This window comes from Phacochoerus africanus, chromosome 9 (genome assembly GCF_016906955.1).
Source record: "Phacochoerus africanus isolate WHEZ1 chromosome 9, ROS_Pafr_v1, whole genome shotgun sequence".
NCBI lineage: Eukaryota > Metazoa > Chordata > Mammalia > Artiodactyla > Suidae > Phacochoerus > Phacochoerus africanus.
Window position 1 is genome coordinate 3,449,507 of NC_062552.1, and position 24,547 is coordinate 3,474,053.

Sequence of the window (24,547 nt, forward strand, 5' to 3'; positions counted from 1 at the left end):
GTATATTGAAGTATAGTTGCTTTACAGTGTTGTGTTAGTTTCAGGTGTGCAGAACAGTATGTATGTATTTGTTCTTTTTCAGATTCTTTTCCTATGTGAGTTATTACAGAATATCGAATAGAGTTCCCTGTGCTATACAGGAGGTCCTTGTTGATGATCTGTTTTAGATACAGTAGGGTGTATGTATTAATCCCAAACCCCTAATTCTTCCCTCCCCCCTTCCCCGTTGGTAACTATAACTTTATTTTCTATGCCTGTGACTCTGTCTCTGTTTTGTACGTTCATTTATATCATTTTCGTACATTCCACATGTAGGTGATATTATATAATATTTGTCTTTCTCTGACTTACTTGACTTAGTGTCATAGTCTTGAGGTCTGTCCATGTTGCTGCAATTGGCATAATTTCATTCTTTTTAATGGCTGAGTAATATTCCATTGTATGTGTGTACAGCATCTTTATCCACTCCTCTGTCGGTGGACATTTAGTTTGCTTCCATGTCCTGGCTGTTGTGAATAGTGCTGCGGTGAACCCTCGGGGGCATGTATCTTTTTGAATTACGATTTTCTCTGGATAGATGCCCGGGAGTGGGATTGCTGGATCATACAGCAATTCGATATTTAATTTTTTTTGAAGGAACCTCCATACTGTTCTCCACAGTGGCTGCACCGATTTATACTCCCACCAACAGTGTAGGAGGGTTCCCTTTTCTCCACACCCTCTTCAGCATTTATTGTTTGTGGACCTTTTGATGATGGCTGTTCTGACGGTGTAAGGTGGTACCTCATTGTGCTTTGATTTGCATTTCTCTAATAATTAGCGATATTGAGCATCTTTTTCCTTTTTTTAATCTGTTGTTTCGTCTTCTTTTCTCATTGTAGCTGGTGCTCAAGATCGGGTCGGTTGGGCCTTTGGCCTTGGACTCGAGCGGCTGGCCATGGTCCTCTATGACATCCCCGACATCCGCCTCTTCTGGAGCGAGGACGAGCGCTTCCTGAAGCAGTTCCGCGTGCCCGACATTAACCAGCAGGTGAAATTTCAGGTAACTGACGTACGCGAATCAAGTGGAATATAATTGAGAGGGTCACATAGCTCGAAAAGAAAATCATTGAATTTAAGGATAATGTGATTTCGAAAAGAGGTTTTAAATAGAGAGTCATAAACACACAGGAGTTCATAAACCTTCAGGAATTGTATGCGGAAAAAAAAGAGGTTTACCAAGCCTGTTGGTCTAAGCAGAGAACCAGCTTTGGGTGTTGCTTAGCATCATTCTGTCATGAACGTTCATCTTTCTCACTAAAGATGCTTTTGCAGTTGAGGTTGTTTTAATGACAGTATTGGCTTTCTTAGGATTAGTGTTTTCCACGTATATTTTTTTCATCATTTTACCTTCTCTTTCTGTCTTTATATTAAAACTGTGTCTCTTGGAAATGCTCAGAGTTGGGTCCTTTGTAAACTCACGTTTAATTGCAGTGTTGAAAGCATCTGACGTTCAGTATGATTGTGTGGGATATTCTTGGGCTTAATGTTATCACCTTTTACTAGTTCTGACCCATTCTCTCTCTCTGTTCTTTATTTGTTAATTGAGGTTTTGCCCGCAGATTTCAGTTTGTTTTTGTATTCCATTTTATCACGCCCATTGCTGTTTAATGTCGCCGTTTCCGTATTATTTTAAGTGGTTATTCTAGACTGCAGTATGGGGAATTGATGCATCCCACTTTACCATGAGCAGCTATTAAAAGTGCATGAAACATTTAACAACAACCTTGCAATACTGTAATTCTATTTACCCCTCCTGTTTTTGTGTTATTATTGTCATACGTTACTTCTCCATGTGTTAAAATCCCACAGCACATTGCTCTGTTTGTTTCATATAGCCAATTGTCTTTTAAAGAAATTAAAGCTATGTTATTTTATATTTTCTTTGATATGTATCCACTGATCACCCTTCCTTTCTGTCCGTCTTAATTTTTCGGGGGTCATTTTCTTTAAGTCTGAAGAACGTCCTTTCCCGTTTCTTAGAGTGCAGCCTGGCTTTCCCCAGTTTTGTTTGTCTGGAAATGGTTTGTTCCACCTTTATTTTTTTAGGAATATTTTCTGTGGATACTAGGTTGCCTGTGTCTGTGTGCGTGTGTCTATGTGTGTGTCTCTGTGTCTATGTGTGTGTCTCTGTGTCTGTGTGTGTGTATGTCATGTGTGTGTGTGTCTGAGTGTATGTCTTATGTGTGCTTGTGTCTGTGTATGTCATGTGTGTGTGTGTGTGTGTGTGTCTGTGTGTATGTCTTATGTCTGCTTGTGTCTGTGTATGTCGTGTGTGTGTGTGTGTCTGTGTGTGTGTCTGTGTGTATGTCTTATGTGTGCGTGTGTGTCTGTGTATGTCTGTGTGTGTGTCTGTCATGTGTGTGTGTGTCTGTGTGTGTGTCTGTGTGTATGTCTTATGTGTGTGTGTGTCTGTGTATATGTCTTATGTGTGCGTGTGTGTCTCTGTGTCTCTGTGTCTGTGTGTGTGTCTGTCATGTGTGTGTGTGTCTGTGTGTGTGTGTGTGTGTGTGTCTGTGTGTGTCTGTGTGTATGTATGTGTGTGTGTGTCTGTCTCTGTGTGTGTCTGTGTGTATGTATGTGTGTGTGTGTGTGTGTGTCTGTCTGTATGTATGTCTGTATGTATCTCTGTGTCTCTGTGTGGGTATTGTTGTTTTAGCTCTTAGATGTCTGTCTGACCTTGTCTGTCGTTTCACTCTGGTGTTGAGCAGGTTGACCTGTGTGTGATTTTCTGCCTGTTGTTTCACTTGGGGTTTCACTCTGATGGATCCGTGCTTTTCAGCCCTCTTTGAAAATTCTCATCTGATGCCTCTTCCAACAGTTCTCCTCCTTTCTTTGCTCTTCAGGTTGTAACCGCACAAGTGTCAGACCCCAGATCTCTGTGCCCAGGGTTTGCTTTTTATTATTGGTTTTTTTGGTCACCCTGTGCTTTATTTTGGATGGTTTTGCTTGTCTTGTCTCTGTGGTGTCCAGTTAACCCCTGAGCCCCTCCAATGAGTTAATCAGTTTAGATATTGTCATCAGTTCTTTACTTTCTTCTTGCTTCCTTTTGAGAGTTTTTATTACTCTGATGAAATTCTCCATCTTTTCCCTCATGTTATGCATTTTCCCCTTACATTCCTTAGCATGTTCATAGTAGTGATTTTTGAGTCCTTGTGTATTATTTCTAACTCTTTTTTTCTCTATTATTCTCCTTTTATTCCTTTGCGTCTTCGTCAGGGGCTCAGTTTTCCTGCTTTTTAAAGTGTGTTTGAAAGAACACAGCAGCTGAGGTGGGTGGCCTCTGTCCTCAGGAGGCCTCACCCCTTTCCTGGGGTGGCGCAGGTGACGAGGCTGCATCCCTTTGTCGTCACCAGGACTCGAACTGGACCTCAGGTCTCCTCTCCTCCGGGTGCTGAGACCTGGCCGTGCGGCAGAGGGTGGGGTCCGCTTGGGGGGTCTTGAGATCTCGCCCTGCTGTCCACCCGGCTGCCAGCAGCTTCCTCCACGCCCAGGGCTTGCTGAGCAAAAACCCTGCAGGAGAACTGGCTTCTCCATCTTCCGGTCGCCACCCCCCTGGCCAGGGCTGGCCAGGCCTGTCCTGCAGAAGTTTGGCTCGTTCCTCCTTCTTCCAGCAGTTTCTTCACCAGGAGCAGGCTTGCCTTCCTCCTGCTCGTGCCCCGTGGTGGACGCACTGGCATCCAGGGCTTCCTGGATTCTCTCTGGAATTCCCTCACCTCCGTGTGGCTCCGCATGTCTTCAGTATCTTTTATGGCAGAAGACTTCTAAATTTATTGTTGTCTCGTTGTTATAGTGGGACTGGTGGTTTTTGGGGACCTTTTATATCCTAACAGGAAGTGGAACCTCCTATCATTACTTGATTTTTCTGGTTTCATCTTTATTGGCCTTCTTAAAAATCCTGTTTTTTTAAAAAATAAGCTATTTTTATTCCAGCACCAGGTCCTCCTAGGTTAATTGGGAAGAAAGCCCCATCTAAATGGTCAAAAGCAGATCCTGGCCAAGGAGCTAAGTTTTTCTCGTTCACTTCTTCATTCACTCGGTCACTTAGTAAACTGGCCAATGTTGATGGATCACCAGCCAGCCTGGTACAGAGCAGAGGGCAGGACATGGCCGTGGGGCAAGCACAGATGGGTGACACAGTTGCAACCACGAGATAGTGGCTTCTGTCCAGTTCCAAGTGGCCTCACAGGCATCTTCTCTTAAAGGCACAGAGTGTCCGGGAGTAGGCTGTGGACCTCTTGCATTAAATGTCTTTTAAAAAATCAGGGCCGGTTTTTCTCCTGCCAAAGTGGAAACCAGTATGTGTGCACCTGCACAACTGAATATAGTTTTCACGGATGCCTTTATGTGATACACTTCAGGTGGTGTAGCCAGGATTGGACTGCTGAAGAAGCAGATGTCCGTGAAATGCTTTGAAAATTATAGATCATGGAGAACTATTTCATAGTTGTTCACTGCTAATTAGTGTCTATTGATTATATTCTGGGTTGGTTTCCTGTTGCTCAGGTAACCAATTGCCACAAACCCAGCAGCTTAAAACAATACGTCTTTCCTATTTTACGATCCCGGAGGTGAGCCCGAATCCACGTGGTGGAGCTGAAGCTCAGAGGTCAGCGGGGCCGGGCCCTCCGCAGGCTGCAGGGAGAACCCGCCTCTGCCCCGGTTCCTTCGGGGGCGCCAGCTCCAGGCCGCATCACACCCCCTCCTCCCTCCCGCCCGCGTGACCAGTCCCGTCGCCTTCGCTCTGAATGTTTGTCTCCTTCTCACAAGGGCCCTTGTGACAAGATCCTCTCCACGCATCGAGGCCCTTCGGGAATCGTCTCTGCGAAGGTCTTGTTGAGTGTCAGGTGACAGCCACAGGTTCCGGGGCTCAGGATGCGAACGTCAGCCCATCGCATAGCCCTTTCTCTGCGCCATTTTCACCGCGCAGGCTGCTGGCTGCGGGTAGAACTGGGCAGATTCAGTGCTCACTGCGAGGAGTTCCGCACCAGCGATTTTTAGCTGTGTCCGAGGAGTTGTCGTGACCTCGCTGAGGAGCAGGGGACGGCGTGTCACTTCACGTTCTTGGCCTGTCCTGGGCAGAGTGGTGAACGTGCTCGTAAGAAGATGGCGAAGCTGAGACGGAAGACCGAACGGCTGACATCGGGGGCCGTGACCGTGAGAGGGCCTCCTGCCAGCTGGGCGGCCAGCTGTGGGTGGACTGGGCATCTGGCAGGGCTTGTCCTTGCTCTCCCTGGGGAACCAGGCACCGTGGTGAGCACTCGGTTATACGAGGCCCTGGAGTTTCTTCAGGCCACCCGCGGCCATCTGCCCTCAGTCCGTGTCTCCTGCGGCCATGGGTCAGCACGTCAAGCCTTATTCCGCTTGCCATCTGTTGAGTGCTGTGTCCGAGCCACTGAACCAAATCCCTTGCCTCTGTTATAGCTTTCTTCACGATCCAGTGGGAAGGGTTCTATAAGCCCATTTCATAGATGATGAACCTGAGGCTCAGAACCACCAGGAAACTCAGCCATAACAACTCCACCAGCAAGTGGCAGCGCTGGGATTTTATTGAATGTTGACTGCAGAGAGCTCGTGGTATCAGAGCAGTCAGCTGTCGTGCCCAGACCAAGGCACGGTTCTGGAGTCAGTAAGAGGATGCGGGCAGTTCCTGACATCGGGTGGTTTCCAGGGGAGGGAAGAGACCGATGTGTCAGGAGATCTGGGTCAGGTGATACTGAGTGCAGCCCTGGAACCACACGGAGCTGAAGGCGGAATTTTTCGGATACTGACCAGTGCAGGTGGAGGTCAAATTTTTCTTCTTTCTTCTTAATCCTATTTTGCTAGTTAATTCTCTGAATCCTTCCGTGTCTCTCCAGAATTGTATTAGGACTTGAGCCTGTGATTACTTGCTAATCTCCAGGGCTTGGAATAGCTCCTAGATCTGGTTTGGCTGTCATTATCATAAGTGTTGTCTGATAAGACTTAATGCAGGATTATGCAGTGTTTCCTGGTTCTCGTCCCAAATAAATCCAGCTGTGAGAATCTCCGCAGCTTCCTTGTGTTGCGATGAAATTAATGGATCTCAACTTTTTACCATTTCCATGTGCGATTTTTCCCATTTCACCAAAAAAAAAAAAACACATCAGTATTTTTCTTTTTTTTTTTTTTTGTCTTTTTGCCTTTTCTGGGGCCGCTTCCTGCGGCATATGGAGGTTCCCAGGCTAGGGGTCGAATTGGCCCTGTAGCCGCTGGCCTACTCCACAGTCATGGCAACGCCGGATCTTAACCCACTGAGCAAGGCCAGGGATGGAACCTGCAACCTCATGGTTCCTGGTTGGATTCGTTAACCACTGGGCCACGACGGGAACGCCACATCAGTATTTTTCTTTTGCTGGAAGAGGGATGTTTATCCTGGAGGAACGTAGTGGAAACGGCAGAGGAAGAGGCGGGGAAGACGGCCACCGTAGCGCCTTTTCCGTGCCCTGAAGTCGTAGTCGGAGTTCACAGGCGGGGGCAGAGCGACCGACGAGGAACAGGGTGGACGGCTTGTCGTGGGCGCCACCATCGTGCGTGTATGAGAAGCGGGGTAGCAGAGCCTCTGCCTCCCGGGAGCCTGGCTTCCCCGTTCACCGTCGGCGGTGGCGGCGGCGGCGGCACCACCATCCCTACTCTGAGCGCAGCGGCCCAGTCCTGTGAATCCTGGTCCTCTGGGCCCACGGATTCCACCCTCTGCCGGCTTTGCGGTTGGTGCCACGCAGCCCCAGCCGAACGATGCGGGGACCTGCCGGTGACCCTCTGCCTTGGGGCCTGTGGAGTGTGGCCCCATGTTTGCACTGAGGCCTCTGTCCTCGGGATTCGTGACTGCTTTTTGTCTTTGGAGAGCAAGGCTCTTGTGATGCGGTTACACGTGCAGAGCGTCACTCCCCCCCAGTTTCTTTCCTGTTTAAAGCCCTGATTAAAAAAGGAGAGCGAGGGAGTTCCCGTTGTAGCACAGCAGAAATGAACCCAACTAGCATCCATGAGGCTGCAGGTTCCATCCCTGGCCTCGCTCATGGGTTAAGGATCCGGCGTTCCCGTGAGCTGTGGTGTAGGTCACAGACGCAGCTCAGATCCTGCGTTGCTGTGGCTGAGGTGTGAGCTGCGGCCGCAGCTCTGATTCGACCCCTAGCTTGGGAACTTCCATGTGCCTCAGGTGGGGCCCTTAAAAGACCAAAAAAGAAGAGGAAGAGTGAGATCCCGAACACCTTCTCGTCGTGTAGATTAAAAGGATGTGTTGTGTTTCCTTTATATGGACTCACGCATCCGTCACAATATTCACATCGAGCTGGTTGGCTCTTCACCTGGTGGAAAAGGTGCAGGAACTTCCTGTGTGTGGACGACATACCAAACCCTAAATCTGGCCGACATCTGTAAAGCATGACAAATTATGTGCAGTGTATTTTAGGAAAAAAATCTGACTCGAAGACATTTTGGTGTTTCTCTCTCTGGAGCCAGAGGAATAAGTTTATACTCCACAGAATCACTTAAACCAAACACGAATAGCTGGCAGATTTGCTATTATAACTTCGTAATGCGTATGAATGTCAAACAATCACCTTTAAAATATACAGTTTTTTGTCTTGCCAGTTAGTCTCCCTAAAGCTGGGGGCGGGGAGGAGTGTCGTAGTTTTAAAAGGTCATCCCACCAGATGATGAATAGACCAGAAACAAGCACAGGCTCGAAGCGACGGCGCGGGGGGAAAGAGCGTGGCAGTCAGGCAGCACTGGGGAGTCAGTGGTCTCTCCCGGGTGTGAATACAGGAGGAGCCAGTTACCCGAGAGCAGTGGGGATGCTTTCGGCTTCGGGCGGGGAAGGCCCAGCTCCGGTAGCTTAAAGGAGAAGGACACGCGTGCGAAGCCCTCGATGGCGCCTCGAGCCCCGAGTGTTCGCCCCTCGGGCTTGGATGACAGCGGCAGGGGCATTGAGCATCACCCTGTCCAGCCAGGTCGAGGCAGGAGACAAAGAACCCTTGTTTCTGTCTTCTTCCTTTGCAGACTTTGTCCCACCTCCTTTTCAGGAGAATTGGAATCTTCTGTGAAGTTAGCCCTTGCTTTCTGATATTCCTCCTGGGCTTTCAGAATAAGGCTCCTGCTCTTGTGTTATCTCAACACCACTGCTGCGGCCGTTGGTGCCACTAGACAGTCACCTGTGAAACGGGCTGATGGGCTCCTGGGCTCCTGGGCTCCTGGAAAAGCTTTCCAGCCTCCGCTCTCTTAACCTCGTGCTGCCCGAGGCTTGCCGTCACCCTTAGAGTTTGCTTCCTCTCTCTGAGCACATGGGTCCCCGGTCGAATGTAAAATGCTCCTTCTCCCCGGCACTGGCTGTGCGCGTTTTCACAGGACACCTGGAAGGGATTGGTGGGCCGGACCAGGGGGTCGTTTCTTCCCCACTGGGCGTTGGGTATGAGATGAGGGCCGTTTGGCGCTGGTTCCGCGGTGCTCCAGGGTTCCAGCCAAGTGACTCTCCTGGCCCAAAGGAAGAGGCCGGCATGCCAGCCTCGAGGTGACTCGGCCTGGAGATGAGACTCTCGGAGGTGTCCGAGAAGCAGCAAGCGTCGATTGGAGCCAGTGCAAAGTTCTTGCGAATGTTCTCGGAGGGAAGGAATCCAAGTGATCGGCCTCCTGAGTTACTCCTCACGAGCGGGCAAGCGCGGCTGTTCATCCCAACATTTTCGATGACGTCCCCCCGTCAGCCCCGTCCTGCGCAAAAGAGGACACACGTCTCTCCCGTTTCAGTGGGGGGCGTGCTCTGCCCCTTTCCTCGAAGCACGACGGGCGTGTTTGTCTTCGTCCCACCCTCAGCGTCAGCCTGGGTCTGGACAGACACCAGCATCCCCGAGTTGGCACGGATCACCCAGCTTTTCAACCCGCGTTCAGCTTGGCCATGTGTGTGCATGAGGTTGAGATCTTGAAAAGGAAGAATGGTTCAAGTAAGCAGTCATTTACACAGTGGGTCGCTTAATGATTCCATCACTTGGCTGAGTCATGACTCAAATGTTTTCTTTCAACTTGAGGGAAGACTTTGTTTTCTCCAGGGCCTCCCTGCGAGATGTATCCGCTGCTATTACAGGCTGTCATTCACCCCCAAGGAGAGAGGATTATCGACAGGTGACCCCTGCAGAGTCCACTCCTTGCAGAGTTTGACCGCCTGGGTGACTGCTGGTTGAGAACCAAGTCGTGATTTTTGTATTTATTTCTATTCATTTTTAAAATGGTGAAGTATTCTCGACATATAAGCATGTTTCCTGATTTGATTTGCTGATAACAGAACTGAGTGCCCTCCACCCAGCAAATATCCCTGAATTTCCCACCATGGGTTCCTGTAAAGAGAAGAGCATTCAAGATGCCCTTGACACACGTGCGCCTCCTGCTGACCCCACCCCCACTCTCCTCCCCAGAGGTGCCCCCCCCACTTCACCTGGAGGGCGGCCACTCTCAGGTTACTACTTCATTTGCACATATCCAAAAACAATTTGTAGGATTGCTTCAAAATGCACATGAAACAGCTACAGGAGTTAAACAATAGAAGTTCAGAGAGGTTTTTATGAGGCCTTTGATGAGCACTTTCTAAAATTTATATGCAAATGCAGGAATAGCCAAAGCACTGAGGTGAGGGATTTGCCTGGGCTGAGGTCAAGTCCTTGTTTAAAGCTACAGGAGCTGCGAGAGTGCGGGGCTGAGGGAAGATGCACACAGGGCCGGCGGGGGTGTGGGGGGGGCACTGGGGGCCTGGAAGCGCACTCTGGGTCGTCTGAACCCTGGCCTGGGGACCCGCGGGAGGAGGGGACCTCTGTGCAGGAGTAGTAGGAATCGTTGGGTACCCATGTGGAAAAGATGAAACGGGACCCCCCACTCCTGACTGTTCAACCATGAATTCCAGGGGGTCTGCGGATCTAAGGGGGAAGGCGATTTATTAGCTCCCTTACCATGAGTGCATCTTCGATTCTTATTGGACTGAGTTGAGTCGGGGAGATTGAACTAAATGAACTATGGTTTAACGTAAAATGAAAACCTAATTAATGTCTCATCTTGGAAGTTTGGGAATGAGTATTTATCTGAAGTGGTTGCTGTAGGTTTTTTGTAAAGCCTTTTATCAAATTAGGCGTGTTTCTATTTCTAGTTGGCTGAAAGCAATGATCATAAATGATGCTTAAAATTTATCAAACCATTTCGTATATTTTGAGGTGCTCTCATGATCTGAGCTGCTCTCGTGCTCTCTTGATCCTCTGAGAGAGGCCAGGGATCGAACCCACATCCTCGCAGATACAAGTCGGGTTCATTACCGCCGAGCCACAGCAGGAACTCCGATGTCTTTCTGAAGTGTTTGATCCTATTTACCAGTGAAGTTCCTGGGCCTGGAATGTTCTTGGTGGGAAATGTTAAACCACAGATTAAACTTCTTAGTAGATATTAGGCTATTCAGATTACTTTGAGTCAGTTTTGACTCAAAAGTTGTATTTTTTTTCCTAGGAATTTGTGCACCTCATCTAACTCTCAAATGTATTGGCATGAATTTGTTTGTAATAGTCTCTTGTTATGTTCACATTAAAAAAAAAAACCTTTTAAAAAATTTGGCAGTAGTTCAGTGCATTTACTCATTAACATTGTAACAGATGTTGTCTTCACCTTTTATTTTCCCACCCAGGGCCTTCTCCTAGAGCTTGTTTCCTTCTTAGTGACGTCTATCCTTTAAAGATTTCTGCCGTGAGGTGTCACAGTGGTAAACTCTTACGGTCTCTGTATATCTGAAAATGTCTTCATGTTGCTGCAGTTTTGCCTTGTGTGTGTGTGTGTGTGTGTGTGTGTGTGTGTGTGTGTGTGTGTGTGTGTGTGTGGCATATGGAGGTTCCCAGGACAGGGATTGAATCCGAGCTGTAGCTGTGACCTACACCATAGCTACAGCAGATAGTAACACCTTTTCTCCCCCTTCTGGGAGTTCCCATTGTGGCTCAGAGGGTTGAGAACCCGACTAGGATCCATGAGGACTCAGGTTCCATCCCTGGCCTCGCTCAGTGAGTTAAGGATGTGGCGTTGCCATGAACTATGGTTTAGGTCGCAGAAGCGGCTCAGATCTGGAGGTGCTCTGGCTGTGAATTAGGCCGGCAGCTGTAGCTCCAACTTGCCTGGCCTGGCAACTTCCTTGTCCCACGAGTGTGGCCCTTAAAAAGAAAAGAAAAGAAAAAGAAAAAGGCAAATACATAAATAGTACCTTTTTCCTTGAGTATCGTTGAAGGCTTTCTCTTATGTCTGATGTCCTTCCATTTTACTAGGCTGCGTCTTGGGTGGGTTTGTCTTCATCCCGCCTGGTACCTGATGGTTACTTTCTTGTTACGAAGCAGTGGGTCCCCTCCATCTGCCCCCGCCTTCCTGGGTCTCCCGTTATTGATTGGAGCTTCTTAGTATCAGCCATATGTCTCACCTATGCTTACTTTTTTTTTTGGTCCTCCTGTGCTGGTGAATTTCTCAGGACTTTCTACCTCTTCAGTCATTTTATCCAAGTCTTTTGCACTTAGGAACGACGGCGTCTCACTCCCGAGATCTCTAATTAGTTCCTTTCCTTCGTCACCTTCTTGGTTCCTTTCTGTTTGGTTTTCTTTCCTAATTCCTCGCTTCTCATAAATGGTCATTACTCCGTTCAGCAATCTGACTGTCTTTCTCGTGCTTATTTTAAAGTCTTTGACCATCTTGTGATGTTAACTTTATCTCAAGTGAGTTCGTATCATGGTTGTCGATTTAGTTGCTTGTGTTTTTTTGCGCATTTTCCTTTTCCAGTGTTTGAAAAACCTGGCTTCGCGAGCGCCTGTGGACACGTGCTCATGTTTTCCCGTTAACAGAAAATCATGTCCACCCCGCTTACCCTTCTTTGCCCACAGCCGTGTATGGCCTCCACTTGGCCCCAGGTGACAACTGGTCTTTCAGTGCCCATTTCTTGATTGCATAGTTCCCAAGTCAGTGGGAGTCTGGGTTTAAGGGACCGTATATCCTCTCTCTTTTTCCGTGGCCCACAGCGTCCTTCCTCTGCAGGAGACGGTGATTCAAAGCAGGAACCTGTTGCATCATTACAGGAAGTTGAACCGAGACCACGAGGCAGTAATTTCCTGCACACTCAGGTTTTTGAATGAGTCTCTCCTTGTTCATCCTTGTTGATGAGCAAGAAGAGGCTCATCCGAAATGAAAAACCGTATGTATGTGTATAACTGAGCCACTTTGCTCTACAGCAGAAATGAACACAGCAGTGCAAGTCAACCGTATTTAAATTTAGACAAAGATACCTAAACCTGACTGATTATAAAAAATAAAGAGAAAGAAAAGTCCCTGCCAGGTGGTCGAAATACCTCAACACTAATTTGGGATTCTAAGGTCAAAAAGAGCAAAAGAAGATGGAAAGAGGGCGTTAGGGACGGAGGGCCAGATCTTCATCCTTTTAGATCTTCCCCGAGAGCTGCTGTTTATCGAGGAGGCTCAGGAGCCATCCTTGTTTCCCATCTGTGTGGCCGCCCCGCCCCCGGCTCCTCCTGCAGGTGTAAAAGTCGCAGTGGGTTTCGCCCTGTGCACCTGCTGTGGCACACCTGGAGATGGTGGCCACTGCCCAGTCCCTCCTCCCTCGGTTGCTGGGCGTTGGTGCTAAGGCCAGCCTCCCTCTGCCCGTCCCTCCATCTCCCTGTCTCTCTTGCTGTCTTCTTCTTGGTGACATTTTCCTCTGTCACCCTTTTATTATGCGATTCTGATCAAAGTTAGGTTGTCCACAAAGCCAGGAGAAAATGGTCCCGGGCTGCATGAAATCCGCAAAGCGAGTTATTCCCCTGCGGTTTATGGAGACGGTGGCTGATGTGTATGAAACGGGACAGGATCTTCCCAAACACGAGAACGGCATCGGCTATTCACTCAGAGACCTTTGGAGCATCTGCTTCTGTGCCTGGCACTGGACCTGACACCTGGGGTGCAGAGAGCGTGGCCTCTGGCCTTGGGGAGCCCATGTGCTGATGGAGGGGCATTAACAGGGCCACGTGCTCCCTGGAGGGCCAACCACAGAGTCCGGGCCGAGTGGAGGCCTGGGGGCACAACCCAGCCGTCGTCTGTGGCTCTGCCGAGTGTGCAGATAGGAGGCTCTGAGATGGAGGGAAGGTGGGTGAGGGCTAGCTTAGCACCTGAAGAGCAGGTCTTGAGTTTTCTCTGGGAGGCAGTTAGCAAGATACCAAATGCTAGCATCAGGTTTCCTTGCAAAATTTTTTTTTTGTTAGTTCTTCCTCATCATTTTTGAATGGAACCTGGACTTTATCAGCCTTTTTTTTTTTTTTTTTTGGCTGCGCCTGCAGCATGTAGAAATTCCCAAGCCAGAGAGTGAACCTTTGGCACAGCGGTGATCAGCGCTGGACCCTTACCCCGCTGAGCCACCCGGGAACTCCCAGGTTTCTTTTTCAGATGATCTCAGCTCTGACAATATGAAGGATGGTAGCCACACGGCTAGGAGTCCACTCCAGGCCTAGCACAGGGGCAGGGGAGAAAATGATGTTGGAGACATTTTAGGAGACAGAATAGAAGGGCCTTGGGTCCCCCGGATGGTTTGCCCTCCAAGGGGAGATCCGCTCCCTTTGAGAGGTGAAGGGGTCTGTTTGTAACCGTGCTGCAGCTACACGTGCAAACTGGGAGTTTGCACACGGGAGGTAAAGGCAGGCACGAAAGAGTGATGCCTGGGTTTCTGGTTTTAGGGGCTGGGTGTATGGGAAACAGGAAGAAAAAAAACAAAAAAACAGATCGGGAGCATTTAACTGAGTGGAAACATTTGAACTCAGGATTCATGGATGTCACCTTTACAAGCTCTGCTTGTGGGTGGTGGGGTCTCGTCCGTTGTGGTTTTGCTTGTTTTAATTGGCACAGGCCCCTGCTCGGTTGAGGGTGCGGTTGAAGGCGAGGCAGGACTGAGAAGCTGGAACAGGAGCGTTGGTTGTGGAGGCTGCGTCAGAGCCTAGTTCCAGAAACGCGGTCCGGGCAGGGCGAGGCGGGGCGGCGCTCGGTACCAGCAGGACGTGGTTGGGGCGCAGATCCCGCATTGATGCCGAAGGAATTGCCGAAAAGACAGCAGGTAAAGGCCAACAGATAGGAGCCGGCGGATGCTTCCTCCAGACCAGAGGGCCACGTTGGTGAGGGGCGGGGATGGAAGGGGGACCTTGGGGCACAGACCCCCCCCCCCCCCGCCCCGACCTTCTTCAGGGTCTGCTCAGCTGGGTGCACGGCTGGTGTCACTCTGAACGCGCTTCAGCTCCTGACTTTCGCCCAAGGGCAGGGACATAAATGGGGACCATCACCGAAGGCTCATTATCCTGGAAGAGAGAGGAGAGCGCGAGGAAGGAAATCGTGAGGCTTGCAAGGCCTTAGAGGCCTCTTCTGGAGTATTTCTGTACCTTAAGGGGAAGTGTTTTTTCTTGACCAGGACTGAGAAGTGAAAGGGAAAAAGATTAGAATCAAATAAGTCGTCCATGCTGCTCACATTCGAGGTTTGGGAAGGGCTTCCTCAAGTGTTTATTTTGCCAGAAATGTGAGAAAATTCGAGGCTGGTCTTGATGGCTGCCTGGCGTCATTTGCCTAAACCTGCAACAGCCTCGGATGTTGTCGTGTGCCCTCTGCATCCGAATGACAAAACCGAAACATCTCCTTTGGCTCCACTCTCTGCACTTCGCTTGGCGTTGTGTCACCGTAACGTCGCATCTTCTGAAGGCAATTGAGTCGCCCTCTTCCTGAGGCTGCAGATTTTCTAGGATTACAGGGGTTTTTCCATCACACCCAGTTTCCCAATTATCACCTTGTTAGCTGCACACCTGCTTCCCAGAAAATCACACCATGTCATTTAACCTTTCCAAAGAAAAAAGAGAGAATGGAAAACAAACCCCGTTAAGCAGTTAACTCAGCCTCAGAGAGTGAGGTCCCTGGGTGTGGAGCCTTCATGCACTTGCTGAAGAGAGAACCTGGCTGTGGAGCAGATTCTAGAACTAGAACAGGAAAGAGGATGGACGGGCCCCCGGAGTCGGGCGGAGCGGCCGCTCGGTCCCTGCTGCTCTGCGTTGCCAGCGCCACACCTGAGGTCATGCCTGGCGAGGGGACTGTTCTTTCCATCCGTTTCTGTGCTCCTTCCTGCAAGAAGCACGTCCGTGCCTGTGCTGCTCACTGCTCTGAAGCTGTTCTCCTTTATCCGCTCCTCCTGCCATTGGCTGTTTCCGAGGGTAGAGGAGGCGGACAGCTTCGCTGGCTGTGGCACTTTCAGCATCTCCTGAAGATGTGACTTAACACGACCCACCACAGCCCGTGAAGGCAAATCTGCAGCCATTAGTATGTAAATCGGACTTGGACACTGAACAAAGGAGGTGTAGCCTCAGAAGGAATTTGGTACTTATAGACGGATCAGTTTATTGTCGTCAGAGGAGAGAGAGGGTGGAGCCCACGTGCTGAGCCTGCATCCTTGGGGATCAGCTTCTCCTGGGTCTGACTGATTCCTATCTCGTGTGCGACCGGTGGCGGGGTGTCTTTATTTGTGCGTGAGGGCTTACCGAGCCGGGAGGTGATGCTAGAGAAGTTGAAGGGATGAAGCTGCCGGACGCTGCACGGTGGGTCTCACGGAAGCAGGTGGGAACCACGCCCTCCGCAGCAGCTGACCCGAGTGCCACATTCTCACCGTGACTTTAAAACACGAGCCCTGGGGCTCTGAACCCCTCTTCCCACACCCTTCCCTTCGTCTGGCCCCCCCCGCCCCCCGTGTCCGCTGGTGGCTCCGATCTGTGGTCGGCTGTTTCTCCCACCAGCCTAGGAACAGTGCCCAGATGCCAGTCACTTGTCCTTCGGTAAATCAGACAAGAAGCAGCCTCTGCGTCCCCATCTCACGCCCTCACGGCCTCGCCTCTGCTCCATCGCTCCTCTTAGAAAGCCCTGCCCGCACGCTCCTCTCCCTGCAAACAGGCCCGCATTTACTGAGTGGTTAACACAGGCCACACGTTGGGCTGCAGTTGCTCTTTCTCTCCTGGGTGTGTGATTTTATGGGATCTCAGCTTTGAGGTCCCCGTGAAGACACTAGAGGTGCAGAGTCTTGGAACCGGTCCATTTGGTACCGAGCTTATGGGGGTTGGATTTCTTGCTGTAGAAAAAGAGCTGCGGATGTGGGAAAAGGGGAGGCAAGACTAAACTCTGGTTGCTAGGTTGGAATTAGAGGAATTGACATCAACTCATCGTTTTTCAGACAGAAAATATAAATGTGGGGAGCTCCTATTGTGGCTCAGCAGTCATGAACCCAACCAGCATCCATGAGGACCCGGGTTCCATCCCCGGCCTCGCTCAGTGGGTTAAGGATCTGGTGTTGCCGTGGCTGTGGTGGAGGCCGGCAGCTGTAGCTCCAATTCAACCCCTAGCCTGGAAACCTCCATATGCTGCGGGTGAGGCCTTAAAAAGACAAAAAGACAAAAAAAAAAAAAGAGAGAGAGAGAGAGAAATAAAGGTATATAAACAAAATGCTGGTGAGACATGACCTCTTGAGTCAGACTGCCTAAATAAGGCCGGACTCTCCCACTTACAAGGTGTGTGATTTCTCTGGCCTTGTTTTGTCATGCGTAAGATGGGGCCACTATGGATCCCTGCTCGCTGTGCGGCTCGGCCAGTTTCAGTATTCTTGGCCCCGTGCCTGACACGTGGTGAATGGTAAGTAGATCTCGACTCTGCTGTATCAGTAAATGTTAGTGCCTCAACGTGTTTCAGTAGCATGTTAACCCTTCTCCTCCTGCCATGTCAGCAGTTAATGAATCTGCTTTAAGGTAAGAGTAAATGTACTGACAATTTTTTTTTTCCTTGTCTTTTCTAGGGCCGTACCCGCGGCATAAGGAGGTCCAGGCTAGGGGTGGAATCGGAGCTGCCACTGCCGGCCTACACCACAGTCACAGCAACTCAGGATCTCAGCTGCGTCTGTGACCTACACCACAGCTCACAGCAACACCGGATCCTTAACCCACTGAGCGAGGCCAGGGATAGAACCCAAGTCCTCATGGGTGCCCGTTGGGTCCATTACCACTGAACCAAGGTGGGAACTCCCAGTACCAACAATTTTTTTCTAGCTCTTACTTTCTATCAGAATGACTTTGCCCACAAAAAGGAAAAAATGATGGGGTTTTCTGCCTTTTCTCCGGGTTCAGCAGAAGGGCCAAGTTGTCCCCCCGCCGCCCAGTCCGGTGCGGAGGGCCTGGGAGTCTCTGTGTCTTGTTGGAGCAGCACATGAGTAATCACCACAGCAACAGTATCACTCACAGACGACATAAATAAGGCTTACATATACCTGCAAATCTATTTTAAAACAAAATAACATTTTAAAAAAATATTGCCTTCCCACTGGGGATCAAGTTCTCCTCCTGTCTTTCTTTGCATTTTTTTTCCTGTGTTTGATTTCGTCTCCTTTTTCTGTCGCAACTCAGTACCCTTGTGAAGGGTGGCGCTCCTTTGAATCACTGAGGCTCCAGTGCTCCTGCTGTACTGCGGTCCTGTCCACCAGGAAGCCCACTGCCCTTTGTGCATCTAAAGCCCAGCTACCCAGACGGCCTGCAGCATTGTCTGCCCTGGGGCGCTCAGGCCAGATGCTTACTCTTTCTTATTTTTCTCTTTTTTGGCTGCCCCGTGGCGTACAGAGTTCCCAGGCCATGGGTCAGACCCGAGCCACAGCCATGACCTACGCTAGATCCTTAACCCACCGTGCCAGGCCAGGGATTGAACCTACGTCCCAGTGCTCCCAAGACGCCGCCGCAGATCCCGTTGCACCTCAGTGGGAATTCCTTCTTTCCAAACCTCAGTTTGCTTTTCTGTGAAGTGGGAGCCGCATGACTGGAGTCCTTGAAATCCCTCTGTGTACAGGGGTGGTTCTGGATGCTGCTCTCAGGATGTAAGTTACCCATGTGCTTCTGGAATCATCCCTGATGCTGTGACGGTGAGAAAGCCTTTCCCAGGGAGAGGACTTCCCCTCTCACTTGCAAAGGAGTGATTAAGTGACTGTGGATAGACTTAAGATTCATGGATAGATAAGTGTCTGCGCACTGCGTGGAGAGCACAGGTGGCCAGAAGCCACTTGTGTTTAGTGTAAAGGATAAATAGAACCACTGGGAAAGGTGTAGACTCGTTGGTTCTGAGAAGTTATCTATCCCTTGATTTGCATGCATTTATTCAGTCAAGTAAATGGAACTGGAGCTGCATAGTGCAGTTGGTGGGAAGCCAGAAAAGGGCCATGGTGGTTACACCGCCTCGCAGCCGACAGAGAAGCGGGGTGTTGTCCTGACCAGGTGACGGCAACGGTTGTTCCCTGTCCCCTTGTGGCGAGTCTTGTTTGTGCCCACCCGTGAGGGCTCCTGCCTTGGGGACGCCAGCGTCGCTGGGGAGAGAAGCACTTCCAGAATGTGCACGTGCTCTCTTGACTAGAAACGCGAAAGTGAAAAACAAAACCAGCAAGACAAACAGAAAGCAAAGAGAAGGGAAGGGAGGCCTCAGTGGGCGGAAAAGCGGAAAGCCTCTGGATGGGCTATCGTTAGCTTTTTATTAAACAATAATAACAACTAAGTCATGTCTCTCCTGCCAGGGCTGCTGCTGGAGTAGCAGCCAGCACTGTGGTTGAACTGTGTCCCCAAGGGTCACGCAGGTGTCACAGGCCGGCTCCCAGCCAGGTGCTTGAGGCGAGGAGCTGGTGGGCTCTGGAACCCTCCCCGCTGACAGCTGCTTTGTGGACACTGAGCCTGCAGGAATTCAAAGAGGGAGAGAGGGGGAGCCGGGCTCTCGGGTCGCAGGCCCCGTGGGTGTGACCACAGCCAGGGGCCCCCGAAGGGTTGACTCCTGTGAGTCAGCGTCAGGCCGGGTGCAGCATCGTCACTGCAAACACCTGTCCCCTTTGCTTAACGCTGACGCACCCTCGGCAACAGCGCTGAGTCCTTTTTATAAGTTTTTTATAAGCTTTGTAAAGGAAGTACTAAGAATATCCCCGTTTCATAGAGAGAGACACTGAGATTTAGAGATTTAGAAATCTGTCCTTGGAGTTCCCGTTGTGGCACAACCCAAATGAATCCGTCTAGTAGCCCTGAGGATGCGAGTTCATTCCCTGGCCCCGCTCAGTGGGTTAAGGATCCGGCGTGGCCGTGAACTTTCATATGCGGCATGTATGGCCCTTAAAAGCAAAAAGCAGAGAGGGAGAGAAGGAAATCAGTCCTCAGTTACACAAAAGCAGGCTGAGAGTGCGCGTGGGGGTCGGAACCGTTGGGCATAGCCGTTTGCTCTGTTGAGTCTCATCACCCAGATGGTTCCAAGCTCGTGTGTGAGAACTGGGGTTCAGCTCCCCACGGTGAACCTGGCTTTCAATCAGACTCCATCCACTGAAAAAAAAAGACCTTTAGGAATGTTTACAAAAATGTTCCGTTTTGTTTTGTTTTCTGGTCTGTCTTTTGGCAAAACAGCGTGCTCCGTGTTAACATGTGCAGCATGGGCTGTCGACGTTCCTGATGCCCTGCTGACAAAAGAGCGCTCAGCCTTGCAGGTGCTGTGACGTCGCTGTTCTTTTTCTTTCTTTCTTTCTTTTTTTTTTTGTCTTTTTAGGGCTGCACCTGCGGCATATGGAGGTTCCAAGGCTAGGGGTCCAATTGGAGCTACAGCCGCCAGTCTATACCACAGCCACAGCCATGCCAGATCTAAGCCGCATCTGCGACCTACACCACAGCTCACGAAAATGCTGGATCCTTAACCCACTGAGCGAGGCCAGGGATCGAACCCGCATCCTCATGGATACTAGTGGGGTTTGTTAACCAATGACCCATGACGGGAACTCCAGTGTTAGTGCATTTTTGGTGACTTGTGTTCGTTCCCAGCAGGGTAAGCAGGGAAGCTCACTGGAGATGCGTGAAGCGGGTGACAGGCGGGCCCTGAGGGGCCTGATGGGCCTGGAGAAGTGAATGTGCTACAGAGTCTGGTGTTTCCCAGCCCGCGTTGGTTCACCGCCAGGCCGGTGACGCTCTAGCAAACATCTCCCCAGTGAGTGAGCGGGTCCCGTGCCTGGCACGTCATCCCCCGGCTCAAAAACAAGTCATCGCGGAAACAAAGTGGTACCGCTGCCAAACGCATCCCTGTTCGTCCTTCCCAGTTAGCGTCTGTGAAAGGAATGAAATGAGAATCGAGAACATTTCTAGCGAGGCAATTCCCGCTTAAGCCTCAGACCCCGGGAGAGGCTGTTCCGGCCTCGGTGTTTATCCAGTGCCCGAGGTGAGCGCGGCTCGATGCACCACCCGGGCAGGCCTCGCAGAGGACGCCCGCCCGCCTCCGGGTGCCTCCGTTTCCCCGTTTGCGACATGAATGAGGACGGCTCGGCTTCCGGGGGATTTCATTTGAAGGACAACTTAGACTCTGCCGGTGAAATGGGGTGCCAGTTAAATTATAAACATTCGGTTGTTCTGGAACAGAAACCAGCGCATTCCCTCCCTCTCCTCTGTTTACAAGTAGACTGTTTGTTCGTGGAGCAGATCCTCTGATCACGCTCCCAGGCCCTGGTCTAAGCATTTCGCATAAAACCCCGTGACCCAGGTGCTGTTAATACCCCATCTTACAGAGGAGGAAACCAAGGCCCAGGGAGGACGCCTCAGTGACCCACGGCCACTGGCTCCGCAGCCAGGTGTCAGTGCTGACCCCTGGTTCACACCGTTAATGAGCTCCCAGGGTGAGCCCCCAGTTCCGCGTGGTCTTCGCTCAGGCAGGTGGCCGTTCTCGCCGAGGGTGGCCCTCCGTGCGAGGCCCCTTGAGGAAAGCACCACTTCTGTCGCGGGTTAAATAGCTTTGTCCTCCAGTTTGTGTGGGGTTCCAAAGCAGGAAGATGGATTCTTCGAGGAGACAGCTCTGTTTCTGTTTGGGAACAGCACCAGCTTGCCGCCCCACCCCCCACCCCCCGCCCCGACCTCCCCCCATCCCCGCCCTGCCCCTGCAGACGAGCGTCCACGGGAGGCCTGGGGTTGCCACCCGCCTCGGAATCCCGCTTCCCTCTTCCGTTTATGTCCATAAACCCACTCATCCCAGCTTGAGGCAGAAGTAGCAGAACAGAGCAGACTCTCTGGGAGATTTCGGCATCTCCCCCCACCGCCCCCCCATCAAAACAAACCAGCACGTGAGCAGCCAGCCAGCCAGCCTCCAGCCGCATCTTCCAGTGCCTATTACTCTCTGCATAGGAATGGCATAGACTTTAACAGAAATTTTGAGGCTTTTTTGTAATAAATTTCTCCTTCCTCCTTGGTATGTGCGAACAAGCAGGTACACACGTGTGTGTGTGTGTGTGTGTGTGTGTCTGTGCATTTCAGGTGTGTCCTTTGCAGAAAGTCCCTCTTAGACCCTGCTGTCCCATGTCTCCTGGATGGTTCTTTGGTCATCGTGCTTCTTTTTTAACCTTCTTAGCTATGGCTGTGCCTCCAAATAGCACTTAATGAAGAGGTGTTTGAAATAAATCTCTGAAAACAAAAGCGCCTTTATTCATCATCTGTGTGGAGAGGCTCATCTGTAAAATGCATAATTAGAACCAGAGGACCGTGTTTGCACACGTGCCTGCGTGTGGGTGGATATCGATGGTGTTAATAAAATCCTGGTTTCAGCTCCTTCCTCTCTGATCGGAATAAGAATTAGGTTACATGGAGACTAAAGGACAAGAGGCAGCAGAAGGAAGAAAAATGTATTACTGTTTTTATTATTGTAATATCCCTCTTCCAATACTCTTCCTCCTTCCAAAACATGGCGCAAGAGATCTTTAGGAAGAACCCTGTATAGACAGAAGGCAGGATTTTGTGGAGAAAATGAATATCTGCTTTTTTATAAAATTACACACACACACACAAAAAAACCCCAAACCCCAAACCCTCTGTATTTTTTGTAAAAGGCTCTTGGTCCTTAGGATTGGCTTCTTGATAAACGCAAACCCTAGTCATCATAAGACTATAAAACCCTGTGATTTAGACTCTTTATTACAGTATCTTCTCTGTAAACCGTCACGGTTGAGGAATGGGGTTCATCACAGTATGTGGTTACCTGGGAACAGTATGACTTAGCAAGACGACTCATCTTAAACTGACTGCTAAACCGGTAAACAAAATGCATTTAAGGTAACAACTACCAAACATGGTGAGTGTTCAATCAGGACCTTAGCACCTGGCAGCGCCTGAGGAGGTGTTTCAGGGAAAGGAGTGGGTTCGTGTTATGGCACCTGCTTGGTAGCTCTTTGACTTTTCGTCCATTCATCTCTTTGGTCTTCATTTTCTTCATCTGTAAAATGGGAGTGCAGTGGTTTCTCTTTAATGAAGGTAGAACTGAAGAATACGTAAAGCAATAGCTTTCCCAATATCCCATATGTGTACCATTATTTTCAATTGTCTTCCTTTAAATTGCAGAGGCGTTAAAGTGGTGGCTAATAGCATTTCAGATAAATAGAGTCAAAACAACGGGATGTATTTTCATTGAGGAGATTTCAGGTGAGAGAGGAAACGGTGAAAACATTTCTAGAAGTGAAATATTATTTTCAAAAATATAGGGTTTGCAAACATTTACTTGGTTTAAAAAAATCTATCTTGTCAACCCATAATTTTGAGTTTCCATTTAGGTGGCTTCAAAACCTATCCTTTCCACCTCACCATATTCCACACTGTGTTTCTGGCAAAAGAAGATTTTTGTAACTAAATTTGGGGACATGACTTCTGTTCCTTGGAGATTCGCAGATCTTATTAGTGTTTTAAAGATTCTGAGACATCTGAACAGTAGGAAACCTGAAACCAGCATTTCCCCAACTTATACGACCATGGAGCCCTTTGACTGTTATTTGCTTGTTTTTATTTATTTGTCTGCGCGTGGGAGTGTAGACATCCATCTCTTGTTTATATAGGTCAGGATGGCTCTGACCATGGCGTGGGAATGAATGAATTTTTTTTTTAATTTTCAGTTTTACTAAGAGGTAGTTGACGTACAGCCTGGTACAAGTTTAAGGGGTATACATTTGTCTTACATACACTGAGATGGTTCCCACGGCAGGTTTAGGGACCATCCATACTGTAGAGATGCAGGAAAAAACCCCCCACATTTTCCTGGTGATGAGGACTTTCAGGATCTACTCTCTTAGTGAGTTACACTGCTTTTTATGACATGACCTTGGAACTTGCCAGCAAGCAGGAAGCAGCGAGGTGAGGGAGGATCCAGAGTTGAAAGCCAGTGGGACCCAGTCGCCCCCTTCCAGCCCAGGCCCTGTGCAGGTGTCTCCTCCAGTTCCCTAGCTCTGGACAGACACTGCCCGTGTCCAGGGGGTTACCGTGACCTTGACCCTGTTACTTAACTCTCAGCCTCAGTATTCTCATTTTCAAAAGGGGAACAATGTTGTTTATCTCACGAGGCTGTTGAGCGAGACGACGTATGTTTTTAGTATGTACTGGTAAGTCAGATGTGTCATGCGTGCATCGGAGATGACACGGTGACAGATGGTGAAACGGTGTGGAGGTGGCGGGGGCAGCGGGTGGCCGGGGAGCACTGACTGCCTTTTGTTCCTCCGTTAAGATGCTAGCGGGTTCTCTCCCGCTTCCTGTGAAGCTCGGCCTAGATTCTTCCCCAGGCCCCCTGTTCTTAGTGTGTGCACTGGCCAGCAGTTGGAATGTGTGTGGGGGCTGGGAGGGGGGTGAGAGGCAGCCTGAAGGCCACGGGGAGGTGGGGGCCGTGGTCCTGGGGCCCGGAAGGGGGCTGCTCCTCCTTTTTAAGGATGTTAAAGTCCAGGTGATGTTCACTTTCCTGATCTTTAAGGGTAGGAAAGTATTCAGTTTGAAAACCCAAAACCACACAGTGTCTGGCCCAGGATCTGTCATGTTGCAGCCTCTGCGTGGACAGCAAGCTGGCGGGCGTCCCTGCTGGGGGGTCGAGGGCTGCCTGCTCCCTTCCCACCGTCTCTCCCACCTTTGAGCTTTGCCCTGTCACCTGCCCCGTCCCCGCATTAGGAGGAGGAGACCCAGTTTTCTCAGCTCAAGGCCGGGCTCCCTTGGGTCTGCCTACTGTTCCCTCGTCTCCTGGTAGGACCCTCCTTCCTGTGTGTCCTCTTTGCCCCAAGTCGCCATTTGTTCACTGGTGACCCGCCGGCTGCCAGGCTCTGTAGGCTTGTGTACATGTGGCTCCTTGTGGGGACTCAGCTGCCTGCGCTGGGGTCTCTGCGGGGACCTGTGGCCCCCAGGGTTCTGAGTCGGGGACCACTTCCCGGGAGTTACTACTCCAGCCGACAAAGCTTCCTCAGCAGTTTCTCGTGACAGCTTGAGGTTAGTCCTCTCACCGGGTCGCTCCTTTACATTTACCTGGAAGCTGGCCCTCCCTGCCCCCTCCCTGCCGATTGGTGTGTTTCTGCGCTTTCCGGAGCGTAGCTTACCTGGGCCACCTCTGCAGGCACCTGTCAGCGCCTGCTGAGTGCCAAGGGCGTGGTCACCAGCCCAGGAACTGG

At 50.2% G+C, this 24,547-nt stretch overlaps 1 protein-coding gene across 11 annotated transcripts in view; it reads left to right on the forward strand.

The window, feature by feature from the left end:
* Nucleotides 1–24,547, forward strand: part of FARS2 (phenylalanyl-tRNA synthetase 2, mitochondrial) — a 369,093-nt gene that overhangs the window by 210,236 nt on the left and 134,310 nt on the right. For 10 of the 11 annotated variants that reach the window (XM_047794436.1, XM_047794437.1, XM_047794435.1 and 7 more), the window contains one exon: nt 882–1,042. In XM_047794436.1, coding sequence (XP_047650392.1) covers nt 882–1,042 — 161 coding nt within the window. Of the gene's footprint in view, nt 1–881; nt 1,043–4,809; nt 6,132–24,547 lie in introns of those variants that run through there. The other variant, XM_047794438.1, reaches the window with a different exon arrangement.